At 35.5% G+C, this 21,596-nt stretch overlaps 1 protein-coding gene across 3 annotated transcripts in view; it reads left to right on the top strand.

Annotated features, from left to right (window-relative positions):
* GABRB1 (gamma-aminobutyric acid type A receptor subunit beta1) overlaps nt 1-21,596 on the top strand; it is a 450,438-nt gene that overhangs the window by 20,235 nt on the left and 408,607 nt on the right. For all 3 annotated transcript variants that reach the window (XM_050791609.1, XM_050791610.1, XM_050791608.1), the window contains 2 exons: nt 18,018-18,109; nt 18,551-18,618. In XM_050791609.1, the coding sequence (XP_050647566.1) occupies nt 18,037-18,109; nt 18,551-18,618 (141 nt within the window). In that variant the 5' untranslated portion in view covers nt 18,018-18,036. The remainder of the gene's footprint in view (nt 1-18,017; nt 18,110-18,550; nt 18,619-21,596) is intronic.

Below are 21,596 nucleotides of genomic sequence, written 5' to 3'. Positions count from 1 at the left end.
AAAAACACTAAAAATCTTATAATCTCTCATTTGCAGTGTTACCTCTATAATGTATCATGTATCCATATATTATTGGAACTGGTTGTGGATGTCCTATTCTGCACTTTTACAATTTCCATAGTTTCATGATAGATTTGGAGAGCTACTAAGGTAAAATCTTCCACTTTGCTTTCTACAAACACTTGCAGCTAATTATTCTTTGCCGTGGGTTTGTCAATATTAATTTTCAATATGTCATCTTTATAAAGAACCTGTCAGTATCTAAATCTAGCACTATTGTCATGTTTGTATTATAGGATAAGCACTATTTACATCTTCTTTTATATTTTTAAAGCAAATTAATTTTTTTCCTCTCTTATACTTTTACAATACTTCTGATCACCAAAATGTGTAGAGTTTCCCCCCTTTCCCCACCAGCCTCCCATACCTATCTATCCTCCACTTCTGCATAGGATACCAACTGGGTGTCCTACAATTTAATTTAACTCTGACACTATTTGCCTTGAAATAGCATCAGATCCCACAGGTTAAGGGCTTAGATTTTCCTCCTTTTTTAATGTCCAAACTGAAATTAAATATGATATATTAATTCAGAAATTAAGTATATGATTCTGAAGCAAGAGTTAAAACCACAGGTTTAAATTTGAGAAAATTTGCCATATAATTGGTAACTAACTCTAAGATATAGATAAGATATTCTATGAAAAGGATATAGAATAAGGCTATAGAAAGACAGAAGATGAAGTTTGGGAAACTATAATATTTAGTAGCTTTATTTATTTATTTATTTATTTCTATTTTTTGAGACGGAGTCTCACCCTGCCACCCAGGCTGGAGTGCAATGGTGCAATCTCGGCTCACTGCAACCTCTGCCTCACAGGTTCAAGTGATTCTCCTACCTCAGCTTCTCAAGTAGCTGGTATTACAGGCACATGCCACCACACCTGGCTAATTTTTAAAAATTTTTAGTAGAGACAGGGTTTCACCATGTTGACCAGGCTGGTCTTGAACTCCTTACCTTGTGATCCGCCCACCTCGGCCTCCCAAAGTGCTGGGATTACAGGAGTGAGCCACTGTGTCCAGCCTAGTAGCCATATTTATTATGATGGGTCTATAAATAAGACAGAAAAGAAAAGGCAGAGATATAAGAGAACGTATAATAATATAAATAACAAATAGTATGTTTCAAAGAGGGTTAGGTTGATAATAGTGTTGAATATTACTGAGAATTTAAAGATAAGGAAAAATAGAAAATATTCATTATATTAGAGGGAGAAACCATTATATATGTCAACATTGTAATATCCTTCATTGATTAGCCTAAATAACAATGAATTAGTGCAAAAAAGACTCCTCTTTTTTTCTTTTTTTTCAACAGTGACTCTTCCATATTAGAAAGCAAAATTATGAGACTCTGGGATGTTGTGGCCTCTGACTTTTAACTACACTGAAGTGAGATCTCAGCATAAAGGCTTCCATGACTGAGATGCAAAAATGACACCAAATGGTTTCAGAGCAATAATTGGAAACTATTGCCAATAATTGCTTACCTTAATTTGTAAAGATTACCAAAATTTTATATAAACAACAGGCAAGCATAAGCTAGTTTTATATGTTTACTATCTGTGATCAACAATATAATACATAGAAGCTTTTCTGTTTATCCATACAGCCCCTACAAATATTTATTTATTCATTTTGTTCTTAATTTATTCAAACATATTTTTGAGATCCTACAACATACCAGGATTTTTGCTATATTCTGTTATTGACTGTCTTCCTGGAGGTCATAATCTAGTAGAAAAAATATATTCAGCTAACAATAGAACTATGGTAAAAGTGTTCAAACAGAGGTTTTGACCAAATGCTACAGCAGCTGGAGTATTAATGAGGATTACACCTTGAAAGCTCACAAGGATGAGATGGGCAGAAAAGCACTGCAGATAGAGGATGCAGCAGGTGAAAGGCTTGCTTCTGGCTTATACAGAAAATAGGAGTATATCAGTGCTAATTAAACACTGGGTATATGGTAATAAGGGAGGGATTCAATGAAGAAAAAACAATAGAAATAATGTAGGTTAGAGAGAGGGAGATGGTTCCCTTCTTACCCAGGTATAGCATGTTGCTTTAAACCAAACATGAATCAGGCTGCAAAAGCCAAAAATTCTTTAGAAAATGCTGCTTTCATGCTTTGCCCTATAAAAAGTCATATTCTCAACTACTGAATAAAAAAGCCAATTCTATTATTTTTCTCTTTCCTGTCATTAAGATTTTTCCATCTCTTTCAATAATGTATAATAAAATTTTTTGAAAATCCCTAATTATTTGACTTGATCATTAAAGTGACATAGTGACACTTTAGTGAATCATAGAATTGCTCAACAATTCTGGCTAAAAGGAAGATGAAATCCAGAAATGTTCTTTACCGTCCTCTAGGTGACAAAAGTTCTATCTGTATAGATTTTTATTTATTTATTTATTTGAGACAGAGTCTCACTCTGTCGCCCAGGCCAGAGTGCAGTGGCACAATCTTGGCTTACTGCAACTTCCATCTCCCGGGTTCAAAAGATTCTCTTGCCTCAGCCTCCTGAGCATCTGGGATTACAGGTGTCAACCACCATGCCCAGGCTAATTTTTGTATTTTTAGTAGACACAGGGTTGCACCTTATTGGCCAGGCTGGTCTCCAACTCCTGATCTCAGGTGATCCACTGACCTCAGCCTCCCAAAGTGCTGGGATTACAGGACTGGGCCACTGTGCCTGGTCTGTGCAAACAATTTAATGAATAAAATGATGCTTTTGGGTTTAAATGAGGGTAGAATCAGTTTCTGAAGTAGGTGCTAAAATATCCAACCTGTTATAATTAGAAATTTTAACTTTTAATAAATAACCAACTTTTAAAAGCAGAAATTGAGAATATAAAAATTAATACTTTTCTTAGATTGTAGGAAGTGATAATAAAGTATTTAGAAAGAGATGCTGTGGAGTTAAATGACCTGAAATGTAATTTCATGTCTGCAATTTACTACATGTGTGGCATTCTCCATGTTTTATAGTTTATGTGTTTATGAAAGTGTTGAGTCAGATTTTTAAATTACCTGCTTATGTTAACATTCAAGTCTAAAGGATTGCTTAGGATCATGATTTCGAAATGTCACAACTGTCAGGGAAAAGTATTATGACCCTGGCAGCTGTGTGAAATTACACTAACTTAAATTGTAGCTGATGGTAGCATTATTCACATTATTTGCTCAAACTCCTTGAACAACTGAAAATAAACATTTTCTTAACTGAGCAGTATATATCATTTGACTTAAAGGAAACACTGGGAAATATGAGATAGACTTCTTTGAGAATTGTACTATGACAACCGCTGTAAGAAGCCACCAAAGGGCTAAATCTGAATAAAGAAATAAGAAACACATTGGAAACAAATAAAAACATAAAACAGGAAAGAGTAGCTGTAACCAGGAAAGTTACAAAATCGAATGATTTATTTTCTCTCTCTCACACACACATACACACACACACATGCTGACTTCTAGTTTTACCACTGAATCTCTGAAATATTGTCAAGATACTTAAATTCTTGATGACCTAACACCCTCACTGTGACTGTTTTATGAACAGAATCTGAGTCATCTCTCAATCAAAATTTTGCACATTGCTTTGAAGCTGTGGGGATATTCATCCACAGATTGTTAAGGAGACGTTCAGAATATGGCTAGAAAACTGGTTATTCTCTTTTAGAACTCAAATCATTAAATTGTTGTTAAATTCAGATTTTCAGTTTGAATTATTGACATTTCTCTTTCAAAATAAAATCTCCTACCTTTTCTATTTTTATCCATGTTTTCATTTAGTTTTTCCTGCTTTAAAATAAGTTTTATTTTCTTCTTCTTTCGTCATCATTATCATCATCATCATCATCCTTCTTCTTCTTGTTCTTCTTCTACTTCTTCTTCTCCTCATCCTCCTCCTCTTCCTCCTCCTCTTCTTTCCTCTTTCTTCTTCCTTCCTCCTCTTCCTTTTCCTTCCTCTCTTCTTCTTCTTCTTTTTTTTGTTTTGGAGAGACAGTGTCTCCATATATTGCCCAGGTTGGTCTTCAACTCCTGGTCTCTGTCTGGCCTCAAGTCATCCTCCCACCTCAGCCTCCCAAAGTTCTGAGATTACAGACAGGAGCCACCATGCCTGGCCTTCTTTTCTTCTTTAACAAATAATCACCTTACATCGAGTCAATTGTTAAATTGGTAATGTCTCTGGTTCTTAGTAGTAAGACTAATGCCACAAAAAATAATATGATAATGTCGGAAATCTACAATTTTAAAATATGTAGTTGACCTTTTTACAATATGGAAGTTAGGGGCCCTGACCCCCCAGGCAGTTGAAAATCCATGTGTAATTTTTGACCACTCAAGAACATTACTAATAGCCTGTTGGCCAGAAACCTTACTGATAACACAAGCAGTTGATTGACACATATTTTATATATGACATGCATTGGGTACTGCGTTCTTACACTAAAATGAGCTAGAGAAAATGTGATTAAGAAAGTCATAAAGAAGAGAAAATGTATTTATTATTCACTAAGTGGAAGTGGATCATCATAAAAATCTTCATCTTTGTCTTTACATATGAGTAGGCTGAGGAGGAAGAAGAAAAGAGTTTGATTTTGTCGTCTCAGGAATGCAGAGGTGGAAGAAAATCTGCATATAAGTGGACCCGTGCAATACACACCCATGTTTTTCAAGAGTCAGTTGTATTTTTTCTTCATCATTTTGCCTTTATCTTTACTGACAATTTGTAAACTGCATATATATCACTAACTTTTAAGAAATGTGTTTTCTCTGAAAATATATATTAAACTTTTCATTTAAGACTTTTAATGAAATCAAATGAAAATAATTTGACACTCCAGACCTCAAAACTCATGACCTCAAAATCCACTTAGCAACAGCATTGAAAAATATGCATTTCTCCTCTGACTAATTGTAACTTCCTTGTGGCCTCATATTGGTTGATCTATCAACATTAATTTTTCCTAGATGCTTGGCCATTTTCCTAGATGCTTGGCTCTTCACTTGGCTCTCAGCACACTTCATTCTTCTGGTTTTCTTTCTACCTGTTCTTTCTTTGTCATTCTTTCTAGTTTCTTTTTGTCTACCCTAACCTCAAAAGTTTTAAAGGCCCAGCATACCTGGAATTTCCTTCCTTTTCTACCTATGTTCACAATATTATTGAAATTATGCAGTGTTTCATTAAACATTATATTAGTTTGCTAGGGCTGCCATAACAAAACACCAATTGTGGCTTGAACAATGGAAATTTAATTTTCTCATAGTTCTGGAGGTTGAAAGTCCAAGATCAAGGTGTCAGTAGGTTTAGTTTCTCTCTCTCTCCTTCCTTCCTCCCTCCCTTCTTTCTTTCTTCTCTGTCTTTCATTCCTCCTCCCTCCCTCCCTCCTTTCCTTCTTTGTCTTTCTCTTTCTTTCTCTTTCTTTCTTTCTTTCTTTCTTTCTTTCTTTCTTTCTTTCTTTCTTTCTTTCTTTCTTTCTTTCTTTCTTTCTTTCTTTCTTCCTTCCTTCCTTCCTTCCTTCCTTCCTTCCTTTCTGTCTTTCTTTCTCTCTCTCTGTTTCCTTCCTTCCTTCCTTCCTTCCTTCCTTCCTTCCTTCCTTCCTTCTTTCCTTCTTCCTTCCTTCCCCCCCCTCCCTCCCTCCCTCCCTCCCTCCCTCCCTCCCTCCCTCCCTCCCTTCCTTCCTTCCTTCCTTCCTTCCTTCCTTCCTTCCTTCCTTCCTTCCTTCCCTTCCTCTTTTCCTCTTTCTTTCACAGGCTCTCACTTTGTTGCCCAGGCTGTAGTGCAGATCTCAGTTCACTGTAAGCTCTGCCTCCCAGACTCAAGCAATCCTCCCACCTCAGCCTCTCTAGTAGCTAGGAAAACAGGCATATGCCACCTCACCTGGCTAATGTGTGTGTGTGTGTGTGTATGAATGACAAGGTTTCACTATGTCACCTAGGCTGGTCTTGAACTCTTGGACTCAAGCGATCCACCAGACTCAGCCTCTCAAAGTGCTGGGATTACAGACATGAGCCACTGCCCGCAGCCAATTTGGTTCCTCTTGAGGTCTCTCTCCTTGGCTTGCAGATGGCTGCCTTCTCCTTGTGTCCTCACATGGCCTTTCCACTGTGCATGAACATATATGGTGTCTCCTCTTTTTGTAAAGACACCAATCCTTTTTTATTAGGACCCCAACCTTTCTGACCTCATTTAACACTGATTATCTCTTTGAAGACTCTTTCTTCAAAGTTAGTTACATTCAAGGATAGGTCTCCAACTTGTGAATTTGGGGGGAACAATTCAATTCATACAAATAGTATATATGTGCTGCTAGCTTTCAAATTTATACTTCCCACCAAGGCCTCTTCCTTGACATGGAGTTACCCCACTGCCTACTCAGAATTTACACTTGGATTTCTAATAAACATGTTAAACTCAACATGTTTGAAACTGATTTACAATGCAAGTATTCCCCCAAACTATTTATCAGCATCCTCACCATCTTAGACAATGGCAACCCTTCCATTTACTCAGCTCAAAGATATTGGAGTCATCTTTTACTCATCTCTTTTCCTCACATCTGTATCCTATCTCTCAGGAAGTCCTGTTAACTGTAGCTTCACACTATATCTGGAATATGACCACTTTTCATCACCTCTACTACTACTATAATTTTCCCACTTGGATTACTGACTTAACTTCTTCCACCATGGCCCTCTAGTAGTCTATATTCTAGAGTAGCTAGAGTGCTTCTGTTAAAAGACAAATCAGATCATGTTATTTTATATCAAATCCTTCCACTGGTTTTCCATCTTAGAGTGAATGCTTCGACTCTCTGACTCACCTCCTGTTACTTTTTCTGTCTCTCACTCTGCTCTAGTCACACTGGCCTCCTTAAACCTACCAGACACATTCCTACTTCAGTATCTTTGCACTTGCTCTTTTCTGTTGGTAGTGCTCTTTGTTAGCATATTTACATTGCTAACCGCAGTTCTGTACTCAAATGTCACCTTTTTATACCAGTCTTCCTTAACCACTCTTTCTACTTTTCAACGAACAAAACCCTCCCCAGATTCCTATCTGCCATGGCCTGATTTAATTTTTCTCTCCTATCACTATCTAAACATATCATATACTTAACGTATCTGCCTTGCTTATGGCCCATCCTCTTTACCAAATATTGCTAAATTTATTTATTTATTCATTCATCAATTCAACAAGCATTTATTGCATATCTGTTTTGTGCCAGACAGAATTCCAGATAAGTGAGAGACATTATTAAGTTTTAAAATGGTTATTTTCCTCATAGCACGTTGATTTAGTGATTTTATTATAAGAATGTACGTGCTAATAATGAACAGCTGCGATACTCTGCCATGTGTGGACACAGAAAATGCTAAACTACTAGGAATGGAGGAATCATGATGAAGCTGGAAAAAAACAGAAGGTAATCAAGGGAACCCACAGAAATGGCTGTGTTTTCGGATCCTCTGCAGGTATGCTTATCTTCAATAATGTGTGGTCTTCTCTTGAATATTCCAACTTTTTTTCACTCATCTACTATCTCAGTTCCTTCTTTTTTTTCTGGGAGAATTATCTGTACATCAATATTTAAATATTTCATTCTCTATCCTCTGCCTTTTCTTCATCAGAAAGAGTATAGCAAAACAGTTGATAATATTGAGTTTTGATTTTGACTTTGTGGGCCTGAACTCTGGCCTTGTCATATCTAAGCTATGTGACCCACAACAACTTACTTTTCCCATCTGCTCCTCCTTTTAAAAAATCAGAATAATGAAATAATATTACCAGAGCTTCAATATGTTAGGTATGAATGGCTTACTATACAAAAAATACTTAAAACAGGGCCTGGAACAGAGTAAGCACTCAATAAATTAGAGATTTTATTTTTAATTCCTAATTCCTACTAAAGAAGTATGGCTTATTTAAAATATCTTCTTCCTGTTTCATCAAAATTGATAAAACTCATGGCTCCTCCTCTAACTCATAATTAGTTTCTGTACCTCTTGCTTATAGCTTCAGAATTTTTTTTTTTTTTTTTTACAAATGCTTTAAATTTCACAGCGCTCTACTTAAAAATTGGAGAATATTTTATTTTACTGGTTTATTTGCTTCTCACTTTATTTTATGTGTTAATTACTTCTTTCCAGTATTAATGCTTTGTTTTCCTATAGCAATCCTTATGTATTTCTTGCTAAAAGGATCTAATGGGGCAAAACGTTCTTAGTCCTTTTATGTCTAAAAATGATTTTATAGTGCCAACACAATTGAATGTTAGTGTTTTAGAGTATAAAATTAGCACTTCAAAGTCATTTTTGCTCAGAATTTTAAAAACATTGCTTCATTGTTTCTGGTACTAATTTTACTGGCCAAAAGAATGACAAATTATTCTTTTATCTATGTAGATAATATGATTTATTTTTCTCAAGAGTGTTTTAGATGTTTTTCTTTATCCACGATGTTCCAAAATTTCATCAGAATATGACTAATTAATGCTGTTTAACATTCAATCACATCAGAGAAATGCAAATCAAAATGACAATGAGATGTCATCTTGCCCCAGTTAAAATAGCTTAGATCCAAAAGACAGGCAATAACAAACGCTGGTAAGGATGTGGAGAAAAGAGAACACTTGTATACTGTTGGTGGGAATGTAAATTAGTACAATTACTACGGAGAACAGTTTGGAGGTTCCTCAAAGAAAACTAGAAATTGAGCTACCATATGATCCAGCAATCCCACTGCTGGGTATTTATCCAAAAGAAAGAAAATCAGTATATCAAAGAGATATCTCCACTGCTATGTTTGCTGAAGCACCGTTTACAATAGGTACTTGTTACAATAGGTTTGGAAGCAACCTAAAATCCATGAACAGATGAATGGATAGAGAAAATGTGGTATATATACACAATGGAGTACTCTTCAGCCATGAAAAAGAATGAGAGGCAATCATTTGCAGTGACATGGATGGAACTGGAGATCATTATGTTAAGTGAAATAATCCAGGCACAGAAAGACAAACATCACATGTTCTCACTTATCTGTGGGATCTGAAAATCAAAGCAATTGAACTCATGGACATAGAGTAGAAGGATAGTTACCAGAGACTGGGAAGAGTAGTGGGGGGCTTGAGGGAAAGCTGGGATCCATTAGTGGATACAAAAACAGAAAGAATGAATAAGACTTACTATTTGATAGCACAATAAGGAGACTCTAGGCAATAATAACTTAAATGTGCATTTTAAAATAATTTAAAGAGTGTTATTGGGCTGTTTGTAACTCAAAGGATTAATGCTTGAGGGGATGAATATCTCATTCTTCATCATTTTAATTTTCTTTATAAAGTAGTGTCTTTCTGTTTCTGTTTTATGGTTATGTGTGTTTTTATGAAAATTGCCATTTTCAAGTCTTATTAAAGTTTGATCATTTCATAATTATTGCCAAAAGAACTGGAGTATGCAGTTTGTTTATAGGTATATCTTTTGGTTTAAAAATAATATACATTCATGTAGAATTTGGAAAGAAATATATAAAAGTATAAATGAAGAAAAAAATAACTGTAACATTAGCATTCAGAAATAATAGATGAAAACGGTTAGTTTCTTTCTATTCCTTTCATATAATTATAAATGTGGGATTTCACATGTGTAAATAATCACAATAAATGTTATGATTTCACATTGCATGACATATCAAACATCTCGTGTACTCCACAGGTATATACACTTGCTATGTACCAACACAAATTAAAAATAGAAAAATGAAAAAAAAATGAGTAGGGGTGTAAATTAATAACTGTTGTTATTTCAGGAACATTACTTTAAAAAATTATTTCCTCCCCTTCTTTTCCTCTGTTCTTATGTAATTCTTGTTAGATTTTTTGGATGTCTTTCCAATGTGTCTTTACCCTTTTGCAATGCCATCTAGATTGTTATTTGTTTCTATTATCTAGCTAACTAATAAAATCTTCAACTGTGTCATTCCACCCATTTATGGAATTTCATTTTAAAATTTACAATTACATTTCAATTTCATAAATCTTAGTTTTTGTTATTGTTGATTTTTATTTTCTTCTAGTAGTTTGTTCTTCTTATCGTGTACTCTTGGATGCTTTTGTGCTTCAAAGTAGTTTTACTTTCCATGGGATTTAATTTTCTGCTTCTGGAATTTACTTCCTATCCTTCATGATACTGATTTTTCTTAAAGGCTTGCTGACTTTTTATTATATGTCCATATATTTGTGTGAGGGTTCATATTGAAAAGTATTTTATTTTATTTTATTATTTTACGTTTTTGAGATGGAGTGTCGCTCTGTCGCCAAGGCTGGACTGCAGTGGCGCAATCTCGGCTCACTGCAAGCTCCGCCTCCCGAGTTCAAGCCATTCTCCTGCCTCAGCCTCCCGAGTAGCTGGGACTACAGGCTCCCACCACCACGACCGGCTAATTTTTTGTATTTTTCGTACAGACTGGGTTTCACCATGTTAGCCAGGATGGTATCGATCTCTTGATCTCGTGATCCGCCTGCCTCGGCCTCCCAAAGTGCTGGGATTACAGGTGTGAGTCACCGCCCCGGACCGAAAAGTATTTTATTTCTTAAGTACAAATTAAAACCATTCCATGACTATGGCTAATACATTTCTAAGGACAGGAAGGGAAAGAAATGTGCAATTCCCTCAAATCCTCCATCCGATATTCTCCATGACTGAAGAAAACACTTGTTGTTTAAAATGCTGGATGATTTAAGTTTTATCTGTCACAGAGAGGATAGTTTTATTTTTAAAATTTTTTATTTCCATAGGTTTTTGGGGAACAGGTGACATTTGGTTATATGGATAAGTTCCTTAGTGATGATTTGTGAGATTTTGGTGCACCCATCACCCGAGCTGTCTATGCTGTACCCAGTTTGTAGATTTTTATCCCTTACTGCCTTCTGACCCTTTCCCCTGAATTCCCAAAGTTCACTGTGTCATTCTTATGCCCTTATCCTCATAGCTTAACTCCCACTTATGAGTGAAAACATACAATGTTTTGTTTTCCATTCCTGAGTTACTTCACTTAGAATAATAGTCTCCAATTCCAGCCATGTTGCTGTGAATGCCATTAATTCATTCCTTTTTATGGCTGAGTAGTAGTCCATCATATATATATATGTGTGTGTGTGTGTATATATAAAAAATCACATATATATCACATATATATCATATATATCATTGATTGATGGGCATTTGGGTTGGCTCCACATTTTTGCAATTGCAAATTGTGCTTCTATAAACATGCATGTGCAAATATCTTTTTCATATAATGACTTCTTTTCCTCTGGGTAGATACTCAGTAGTGGGATTGCTGGATCAAACGATAGTTCTATTTTTAGTTCTTTTAGGAATCGCCACACTGTTTTCCATAGTGGTTGTATTAGTTTACATTCCCACCAGCAGTGTAGAAGTGTTCCCTTTTCACTGCATCCATGCCAATATCTATTATTTTTTGATTTTTTGATTATGGCCATTCTTGCAGGAGTAAGGCGGTATCGTATTGTGGTTCTGATTTGCATTTCAGGGAGAGGATAGTTTTATAAACTTGATTTTTTTTTTCCAACAGAAAGTAATTAGATTATTTCTTAATTAATTACACTGTCACTATGTCATATTCTCAGTCTAGATTTTTCTAAATTTTTCTTTAAATCTATCTTAAAATAATTTTAATGACAATATAAAAATGATAGATTAGCAATGTTCTTATCTCAATTCATTAATGAAGAATATGTATTTAACATGAGGCAGAGTAAAAGAAGTTTTATTTCCCAACCAAATCCCCAAATTTCTTTTGCTATTCTTGTCTTGCTTATCTGTAAGTTGGAAACATAGCTCTCACCATCTTACCCCATTCCTATCCGCTTCTCATTATCCCCTCTCACCACTGCAAACATAATTTTTGTTCAATTCTGCCTTAACTACTTCCATTTTTTTGTAATGCCATCAACTTTAAAACTCAAAGCCTTTACTTGTGCTTTCCATCTCTTCTAACTCCTCCCAAATTCTCAACTTGGTGAATTTCAAGATCTAGCAAAAAGTTTCAACTCTATTGAGCTAACTTCCCTGATATTCCAAGGCAAGAAAAAATGTTTTTGCTGGGTGCAATGGCAGCTATTCTGAAGGCCGGGGTGGGAGGATCTCTTGAATTCAGGAAGTTCGAGATCAGCCTAGGCAACATAGTGAGACCTTAGTGTAAAAATAAAAATAAAAATAAAAAGTCCTTTTCTCATTTCTAGCATTTTTTTAAATTATTATATATTGGTGATTTGGGTGCCCTTGCTCCAATAGTTTGTATCGCTTATTGTTGCATAGTTCTAAAAATATTTTTAAATAAACTCACCATTAATGAATTAGCCCAAAGGTTATAATGTTTAGCTGGAAAGTGTTCACCGGATAATCACCTGGTTGGTTGTTTTGTTCTCCAGTTAATATCAGGCACCAAATATTTATTTTATAAAAGAAGATAAAAATTATAGTTTCTACTAAACAACATCAGTAAACAGTAAAATCTATTTTACTGTAAAATATATAAAACACATTAACACAGATATGAATGGCAACTCTTTTTAGATGATGCTCTACAGTAATATATTACTGAGGACAGGCTTAATAGTCATCATTCTCTGTGACTTTTCCTGACCCACAGCATTACAGGGACCAACTAGAGGGCACAACACTACAAATCAGGATTTTCAGAGTACCCTTCATAAGATTCTACTTGGATAGCATGGTCTGCTATACTCAAATAAAAATTCTTTACATAATTTGGGCTTTTTCTAAAATATAAATCACTCTTAACATATGTTAAACCCTAAATGCATTTAATTGTACATGAGAAGTTGCAAAAAACATTTAAAGATCTCAGTAGAGGTTAAAAATATATTTTATGCTGGCAACATTTTTCATAATTAATAATGTACTAGAAAAGAATGTAAACTTTCATTAGACTATTTGAATTTGAATTTTGTCTCTCATTTTTTGTTTGACCTTGGATAAGTTACTTTCTGTGTTTAAGTGTCTTCATCTTTAAAACAGAACTGATTATATATATCCCTACCTCTTAAGATATTATGAGCACTAGATACGTCAAGTGTTTAAAATAGTGCTGATAAATAATAAGCCTATTAAAATGTTAATTATTCTTATTAATGCAATGGCAACATTTTAATAAAAGCAATGGCTTAGAACATCTCTTTATTAGTAAGACAGAGCATACATTTTAAAACAAAATATCGTATTTATTTGGATAGAATTCTACTTGAAATGAGCAATGAATATCCTTATATCACCATAATTTATCAAATAGTAAAAATTTATAAATAATAACTTGAGAAGACATTCCAATAAGAATAAATCTAGAAAAAATTGCAATATGAATTTTTAAATATAAAAATTGTTATAGCATAACAGGAAGTAAAAATAAAAAGAGGTAAAAATATACTTGGCTTATTACATGATGTAAGTTTTATCCTCAAAGGTCCTTGCTATAATACATAAATAAGAAGAGCTGAAAAATGCAAAGTGAAAAATGTATTCTTATATAGCTAAAAAATATATTAAATAGCTGGTTATTAGTATAATCTGAAACACAAGACTTTTTTTTTAAAGAAAATGATATATCTCTAGAGGATAAATTGATATGCAAAAAGTGAAGCGGTACCATTCCTGCTAACACAGGTTAAAATTACTTCTTAAGTTAATTAGAATATTTAATGCAATATAAAAGTAACATGAGATTTTTAGATCTTATTAAATTAATACTATATTTAATCTAGAAAAAGTATGAAAACATAACAAAGGATATGTAAATGTCTTAAAAAGCAATAATGGTGTTGCTGCCTTATCAAAATTCATACTCTACAAACAATGAGTGATTGAAATAAAATTATATCATATTAGGTTAAATCAGAAAAACTGATTAATTGAACAGAAGGCAAATGCCACCAATACATGCATCTAATGACATATCATATTACTATTAATATTACAAATCATCCTTAAAATAGATTGTGGCAATTTATACTCCCCCAAAGTAAATGAAATTGTGTTTCTCCACAGCTTCCATGATTACCTAATGTTAAACAATTTTAAACTAGCAAACCAACAAGTGAAAATGGTACTTCATATCTATTTTAAAAATTGTATTCATTTGATTACTATTGAGGTTGAAACTTTGCAATATATTTATTGGTCACTTAATTATTTTAAAAAAATTTTCTATTTTTTAAAGTTTTGCAAGCACATAGTAGGTGTGTATGTTTATGGGGTACATGAGATGTTTTGATATAGATATGCAATGTGAAATAAGCACATCATAAAGAATGGTGTATCCATCCCCTTAAGCATTTATCCTTGAAGTTAAAAACAATCCAAATATACTCTTTAAGTTACTTTAAAATGTACAGTTAAGTTACTGTCACCCTACCCTACTCTAACAAAGTTACAGTCACCCTACTCTGCTATCAAATATTAGGGATTCTTTGGTGAAATTCTTGTTACAATTGTTTGCTCATTATTTATTAGACATTTATTTCTCTCATTGACTTGCATAGACATTTTAAAATATAAATTGCAAATATATCTCCTAGTTTGTCACTTCGTTATCGGTTTTGATCAGCTTTCTGTAAAATATTTCAAATATCTAGAAATATATGGAGAGTAGAAATATATGGAGAATATCATGTTGTGGCTAATTGGAATGAAATTTTTTTGATAAAATATTGTAGATTCATTTGAACCCTAAAATGTGGTATCCTTCCTATTTTTGTTCTCTATTCTGTGTGTGTGTGTGTGTATATATATATGGGTGTGTGTATGTTTGTGTATGTGTATATATATACACATATATATATATGTATACATACATATACATACACAAACACACCCACACCTATATATATATATATATATATGTGCTGCATATGTACATAATATATATTCTTGGTTTTACACTTAACTGTTTTAAAATTTATGTTTTCATGGCTCATTGTATCATTCTTCACCCTGCTCTTGTTTTGTTTTTGCTCAATGCTTTACTCTTGGGATTTATCTTTGTAGAAGCACGTAGAGGTTCAACTATTTTGACTATTATATTAAATTTGTGATTATATTCCTATTTATTTTCAATTAATAAAAATTGTTGCACTACTAAAAACAACACTGCCATAAACATTCTTGCACTGCATAAGTTTATCACTAGGGTATATTCTGAGTGGTAGAAATTCTGGGCCAAAGGGCATGGGCATCTTTGACTTTACTAGTATGTCCAAAGAACAGTACAAAGTGTTTAGATCAATTTTGTCTACTGAAAATATATGGAGTTTTAAAAGCCAATTTTTAATATTCTTAAGTTTTGCATACCTGATTAGTTTAAAATAGTGTACAATTCCTTGAATTTGCAATTCCTTATTTAGAGTAGCTTTTGATCTTTCTTTACTTCTAGAAGTTTTTTTTCTGGTAATTTCTTTATACAAACCCTTTGATGGTCAAATTTCCTGAAAACATGTTCTTTCTATGTATAACTTGACTTTTCAGAAGAATCTTTGGATTTAAAGAAGGTTACATTTTAACATAGTTATCGCAATAATCTTTTTTATCATTTATACCTTTGTTCATCTTTAGATCTTTCCTTTTATCACAGTCATAAAGATATTCTCCTATATAGTTTGAAGTTTTGAACGTTTTGCTTTTTGTATTAAAGTTACATATCTACCTGTAATACATTGTCGTGTATGTAATGATGTAAAGATTTACTTTTTTTCCCTTATGGATAATAAATTGTCTTGCAGTATTTATTGAATAGCTCATCTTTTCCTACTTTTCTTAAAATAGAGGAGTATTTCTGTGCTCTTTATTTGCTTGTACTCTTTTGCTTTTTATCCCTACATGAATTCCATGCCATAGGTGATTCAATTTCTATATAGCTCAGTAATGCCTTGATATCTCAAAGGCAAATGCCCCCATATTCCTTCTCTTTTTTTTTTCTTCTTCTTCCAAGTTTTCTTGGCTTTTATTTACCCCCTCATTCTTGTATTTGAATTTTGGAATTAGTTTCTTCATTTCCATTTAGAATGTAGGAATTTTGATTCAAATTGGTTATATTTCTTACATTGGATAGAATTGACATCCTTACAATGTTGAGTCTTCCCAGTTACCCATATGGTATATTTTCCATTTATCTAGGTCATATTTTGTGTGTTTAAATAATGTTATATAACTTCACTCTAAAGTTCTTGTGTGTATTTTTTCCCCAGTTATTCCTATGTACATTCGAATTTTTTGTTGTTATTGTAATGGAATAATTTTTTTTCTATTTTTTTTTGTTTGGTATCTCCTGTGTAAGGAAATACTAAGAACATGCATAAGTTTCTTGACCTTGCAACACTTCCATCCTAGTTAGAAGCTAATTTTTAGACTGTCCCCTATTTCCCTCAAAAAAGTAAGCAGCAGACGATAATAGGAGTAGGGATTACCACTGGCTTTACTTACACTTGTATCCGTCCCTTCCCTTACATGTGAATTTCTCTAGGTCAGGAACTCTTTTTGAATCAGTTATAAGTCCCAGAATGCCCACAACACAATTTAATATGTACTATTTAAAAAAAGAACAAACACCTAGCCCAGGGCCTTCTGCCTAACATGTGCTCAATGACATTTGTAGAATCGAAGTTACTGAATTTGATTTAATTCAAACAATGCTTGCTCCTGCAGAATCCCAACCTAGTGGTGAACAGAGGTTAAACTGTCTGGATGTTTCAGAGTTCTGCTAGGGGTCACAAATACCACCTTAAATGCTGTCAATTTAAGAAGGAGATTTTTCTTATCAGAAGGTGGAGGAAAGTGGGGCTTGCCGTAGATGACCCTAGAAAAAAAGATTGCCTGCCCAGAACTGCTGCTGGATCCTTTGTTTCCCTCATTTCCCAACCTGGATGAGAAACGACAAGGGCAGGGAAGAAAAGTGGGTTAGAAGAAAAGTTGACTTGTCCCTCCTACTCTGCCTGTTACAGAAGTCTACACCAAGCCAAATGTCCTAGGATGCCTCCCAAGGGCAACTGATTTTTGGAGTTCTCAAATACGTCTTATAGAGTTGCCTCTATACCTTTAGTAACTCTCCAGCTCCCTCTCTCTCCACTCTTCCCTGCTCCCAGTCACCCCCACCCTCAACCCCCGCTGATCACATCCGCCCGGTACCCCCACAGGCTACCGGAAAACAACAGACCCGCCTCCAGAGTCCCCGTCTAGGACCTCCATGACTGTCAATGAAAGATGCCAATCACAGGCAGCCTTAGCCAGATCACTGAGAGCCCAGCAAAAAAAACAAAAACAAAATCAGGTTGAGGGCAGAAAGGAAATCAACGTAGCAACCTCCAATGCATGAAGGAAACTCCGTTTACACAAGCTCGTAGGATCCCCTGCGTGGAAACAGCGGCTTGTCTCTGACTACCCGGAGGACACGGAGCACCCCAAATAGGAACTTTAGAGGAATTGAAATCTGTTGCCTATTACCGCTAGGAATACTGTTTGCAAGGCACAAGGTGTCTTTTGGTAGTGAGCGCGCTCTGCGCATGCGCAGGTCCATTCGGGAATTACTGCCCAGCAGCCGACTAAGTTGCATTCCTTGAATCTTCGCAGAAAAGACAATTCTTTAATCAGAGTTAGTAATGTGGACAGCACAAAATCGAGAGAGTTTGGGGCTTCTCTCTTTCCCTGTGATGATTACCATGGTCTGTTGTGCACACAGGTGAGCTGCTGTTGTTGAATCTCTCTCTCTCTTTTTTTTCTTGGTATGTTTCTTTTTACGTGTCTGCTGGATCATGTATCTTGTTGTTTGGGGGTAGGTGTGCCTGTATCTTTTTATATGTGCTCACAGTTTGTGCTCATTTTGAATACGGTCCCTACTTCTTCCCCTCAGCACCAATGAACCCAGCAACATGTCATACGTGAAAGAGACAGTGGACAGATTGCTCAAAGGATATGACATTCGCTTGCGGCCGGACTTCGGAGGTAACGCTTCATCTTTTTTCAACCTGTAACCCATCCCTAGTTCTCCTTTTCTGTCAAGGATAAATGTCAAAAAAAAAAAAAAAAAAGAAAAAGAAAAAGAAAAAAAAAGGGCATGTCATTTTCGTAAGCGTGCACTATGCCCTGGACACACACACACACCCCCCACACACACACTCACACACACACCGGATCCCCAGTCTCAGGTGGATGAATCCTCAGGCGGAGGCGACCTTCTCCCGGGCCGACACACCCTCTGCATAGTCACTGCATCATACGTGTGCCCACACCTGTTTTCCCAGGCTGTCCCCTGAAAGGGGTGGGGTGGGGGGAGCAGGGAGGGAGCCCGTTCAGAATGGAGTAAGGGCTGGGAAGTCCCCAGACCCTCCCCAGCCTGCTGTCACTGAGAGAATCTGTCGCTAATGTGGCCCACCTCCCTGGCAGGCCCCCCCGTGGACGTTGGGATGCGGATCGATGTCGCCAGCATAGACATGGTCTCCGAAGTGAATATGGTGAGTGGCCTCCCGACGGGCCCGGCGGGCCAGCTTACGCAGATGGGAAATGAACCGGTCCCTTTGCCCTCTGCGTTTCACTGGCGGTCACCTCGCCCCTGGGCCCTGGGGTCCCACTCCGCACGCGCTCCCCACTCCGGCACACACACCCGGTCGCTCCTGGTTTGTAATTTCGACACACACGGGCTACTGCGGTGTTCCAGGGGAAACGTGCTCTGCACTATTTTGGGAAGGACGAGTGACTGTTGCGCCGTGGATCGGCTGGGGCGGAGTCTGAGCGTTACTTTAGCTGGGTTTCCCTGCGTGTTCGGATGAGGAGGGCACCATCTGCCGGCAGCTGGGCGGCCTGCACTAGGGTCCCCGGACCGGTGGTCGGCAGCCATCGCCTCCCCAGGCGCAGCCCGGGCAATCCCCATGGCCCTCTCAGTCAGTCAGCAAGCCCCGAGGCACCAAGAGCCTGCCACCAAGAGCACAGTCGGGGTTTCAAAGTGTTCAGGCACACCAGGTGGCAGGAGCAACAGGCTAAGACAACAGTCCATGCTTGCTAGTAGGAAAAGTGCCCGAGCCTGGGTAGGCTTGTATTGTTCCCTTGCGGGAGGTTATGAATTTGTCTTACTGCATCTTGCAAATTTAAGTTGAAACAAAATAAATCAAGTCCTATTGCTTCACCTTACTCTAGAAACCTAAGCATGCCTAAAAAGCCTGATAATTTAAGGGACGTTGGAAGGGAGAGGGGGCGACAGTAACGCAGCATAGTCCTTTCATTTCAAAGGGGTCAACATTCCTTTATATACATTTTCCTTCTCTTTTTGGAAGCTGTTGCAAAATGAACTGAAAAAGGTGCCACTTTCTCTGTCGGCTGGTTCCGTCCACTGTGTGTAGGAGTTTTCTACTTAGAGTTTCTAACTGTTGCTTCTTGTAAGACGGGGAAAAGCCTGTTGCTTTTCTAGAATCAGCCACCCAGGGATCAGCTAGATCTACGTGAGCAAAATGCCATTTTTATTCCACTTGTAAAAAAATATTATGGCGGCAGAAATTTATAAATCCTGAATAATTTAAAGAGTAAAACCATTTGAGATTGTATCACTCTTTGGCTATAAAGGCTATTGAATTGTCTTTCATTTCATTCCTACTGTGTCGTTTTATTTTAATAGGCTAGGGGTTTAAGAATTTTTTTCTTTTCCTTTTTAGGTTATGTTAGGGAAGAAATAAATATGTCTATAGCTTACTGAATAGGAATAGAATAAAAGGTGTGACTATTTAATTGCTGTATTTTGTAGTTGTAGCGGCTCCTGCTTCAAATAGCTTATTTAAAATACTATTTTTAGATGTCTCTGATTGTCCTGCTGGAAAAAGAAACTCAATTTTAAAAACGTAATACACAATGAATATTTTCTCATTGGCAAACTGACTTATTATATTCTGTTTACATACATGTTAACACTACAAAGTAACCCAAAACACACTATTTAGAAACACTTTGAGGAATGTAATAATATGTGTACATACACAAATTGTGCCTAATCTACACAAATGCTACTAGACAAATTAGACAATGAATTAGCCTAACAAGTTGTATCATGTAGATTAATAATGATAATATTTTCCTTTTCAATCATTTACTTTGGTATCTTGTAAACATCCACAGAAAATTGATAAAATAGAAGATTTAAAAAGCTCAAAAAGCAAATGCAGTCTTTGTTCTACCTTGCCATGCAGAGTGCCATGCTTTTCAGAATTTTAAAAAATATATGATTCTGTTGGCTATATTGACATACCCCTTTTCAGTTTTTTTTAACTCAATTAAATGGGAAGTTGCTGCAATCAACAACCACCATAACAAAAAGTTCCGTATAATCAGTTGTTCCACTGAATTCATACATAAGCTCAGAACAAGGATTGACTTTAACTGAAATACCACTGGACATTTCTTCCTAATGCTTAAATAATACAGTCTGTTTACTCATGGCAACACGTGTATATGCACTTGATTTTTCAAAAATATTCACCCAGCTGATAAGCCTTTGAAAATACATATTCTACTACAATCCCCATTACCTTTCCACAACAATGTTAGAGACATGATTAGAAAATAGAAACCACTCAAAGCTGAAAAATGATAAACCTTGATTTACTTGTTCTTTCCTGTTTCTCCTTTTAATGAGCACTATCAACAGAACCCAAAGTTTATTTTATCTTCTCTCATCTATGACAAAACATTGAAATAAATAGATTAGAAATAACTCCAAGAAAAATGGAAATAAAGAGTAATGTTTTTAAAATTGAGGGTTCTGTGTAAACACAACTCAGAGGATTAGCCCACACCCCCAAAAGAGAATTGCTTACTATATGTTGTGATTTTAGATGATATAAATAGGGTTGGAAATCCATGGAAAATAAGACTTATTGCTTATTGCTTTTTGTATTAAGCATGTTTCAGTACCCTGATAGGCCGTAACTTTTGAGTAATTTAATAGAAAATTTTCGTCAACATTAAATGACAAGAATATAACAACAAGAATGGACAAGAATATCACAAAAAAGGTTTTTAAGAAAATGCAAGTTAAATCAATTTCTAAAACATTGTTTATATTTATGTTTTTGTTCCTTACCATTATTACCCATTCCATGGCTGGGAAAATGAAATAATTGTGCATTAAATTAGTGGATTTGAGAACTAGATTCCATTCATTTTTGTTTTTTTTCTTTGCTTCCCCAAGTAAAATATAATCCCTGATTGGTTTTTACATTGTCTGCTTTAAAAACTAACATCATATCAAGAGTATTTTCTGATTTCTCAATTTGTGAAAAATTAATTGTTTTCTTAATTTTCCACAAATTAAAAAACAAAAGCAATCTTTACATAGTAAAGAATCTCTATAGTCAAGAATCATTGCTTCTAAGCAGTGAATGCAAAAATTGTGAAGAATAATTCCAATGCAGATAAACATATCTATTTGAGAACAAGACTTTTCATG

Source organism: Macaca thibetana, chromosome 5 (genome assembly GCF_024542745.1).
Source record: "Macaca thibetana thibetana isolate TM-01 chromosome 5, ASM2454274v1, whole genome shotgun sequence".
In the NCBI taxonomy this organism is placed as follows: Eukaryota; Metazoa; Chordata; class Mammalia; order Primates; family Cercopithecidae; genus Macaca; species Macaca thibetana.
This window is presented reverse-complemented; position numbering and strand designations above follow the sequence as displayed.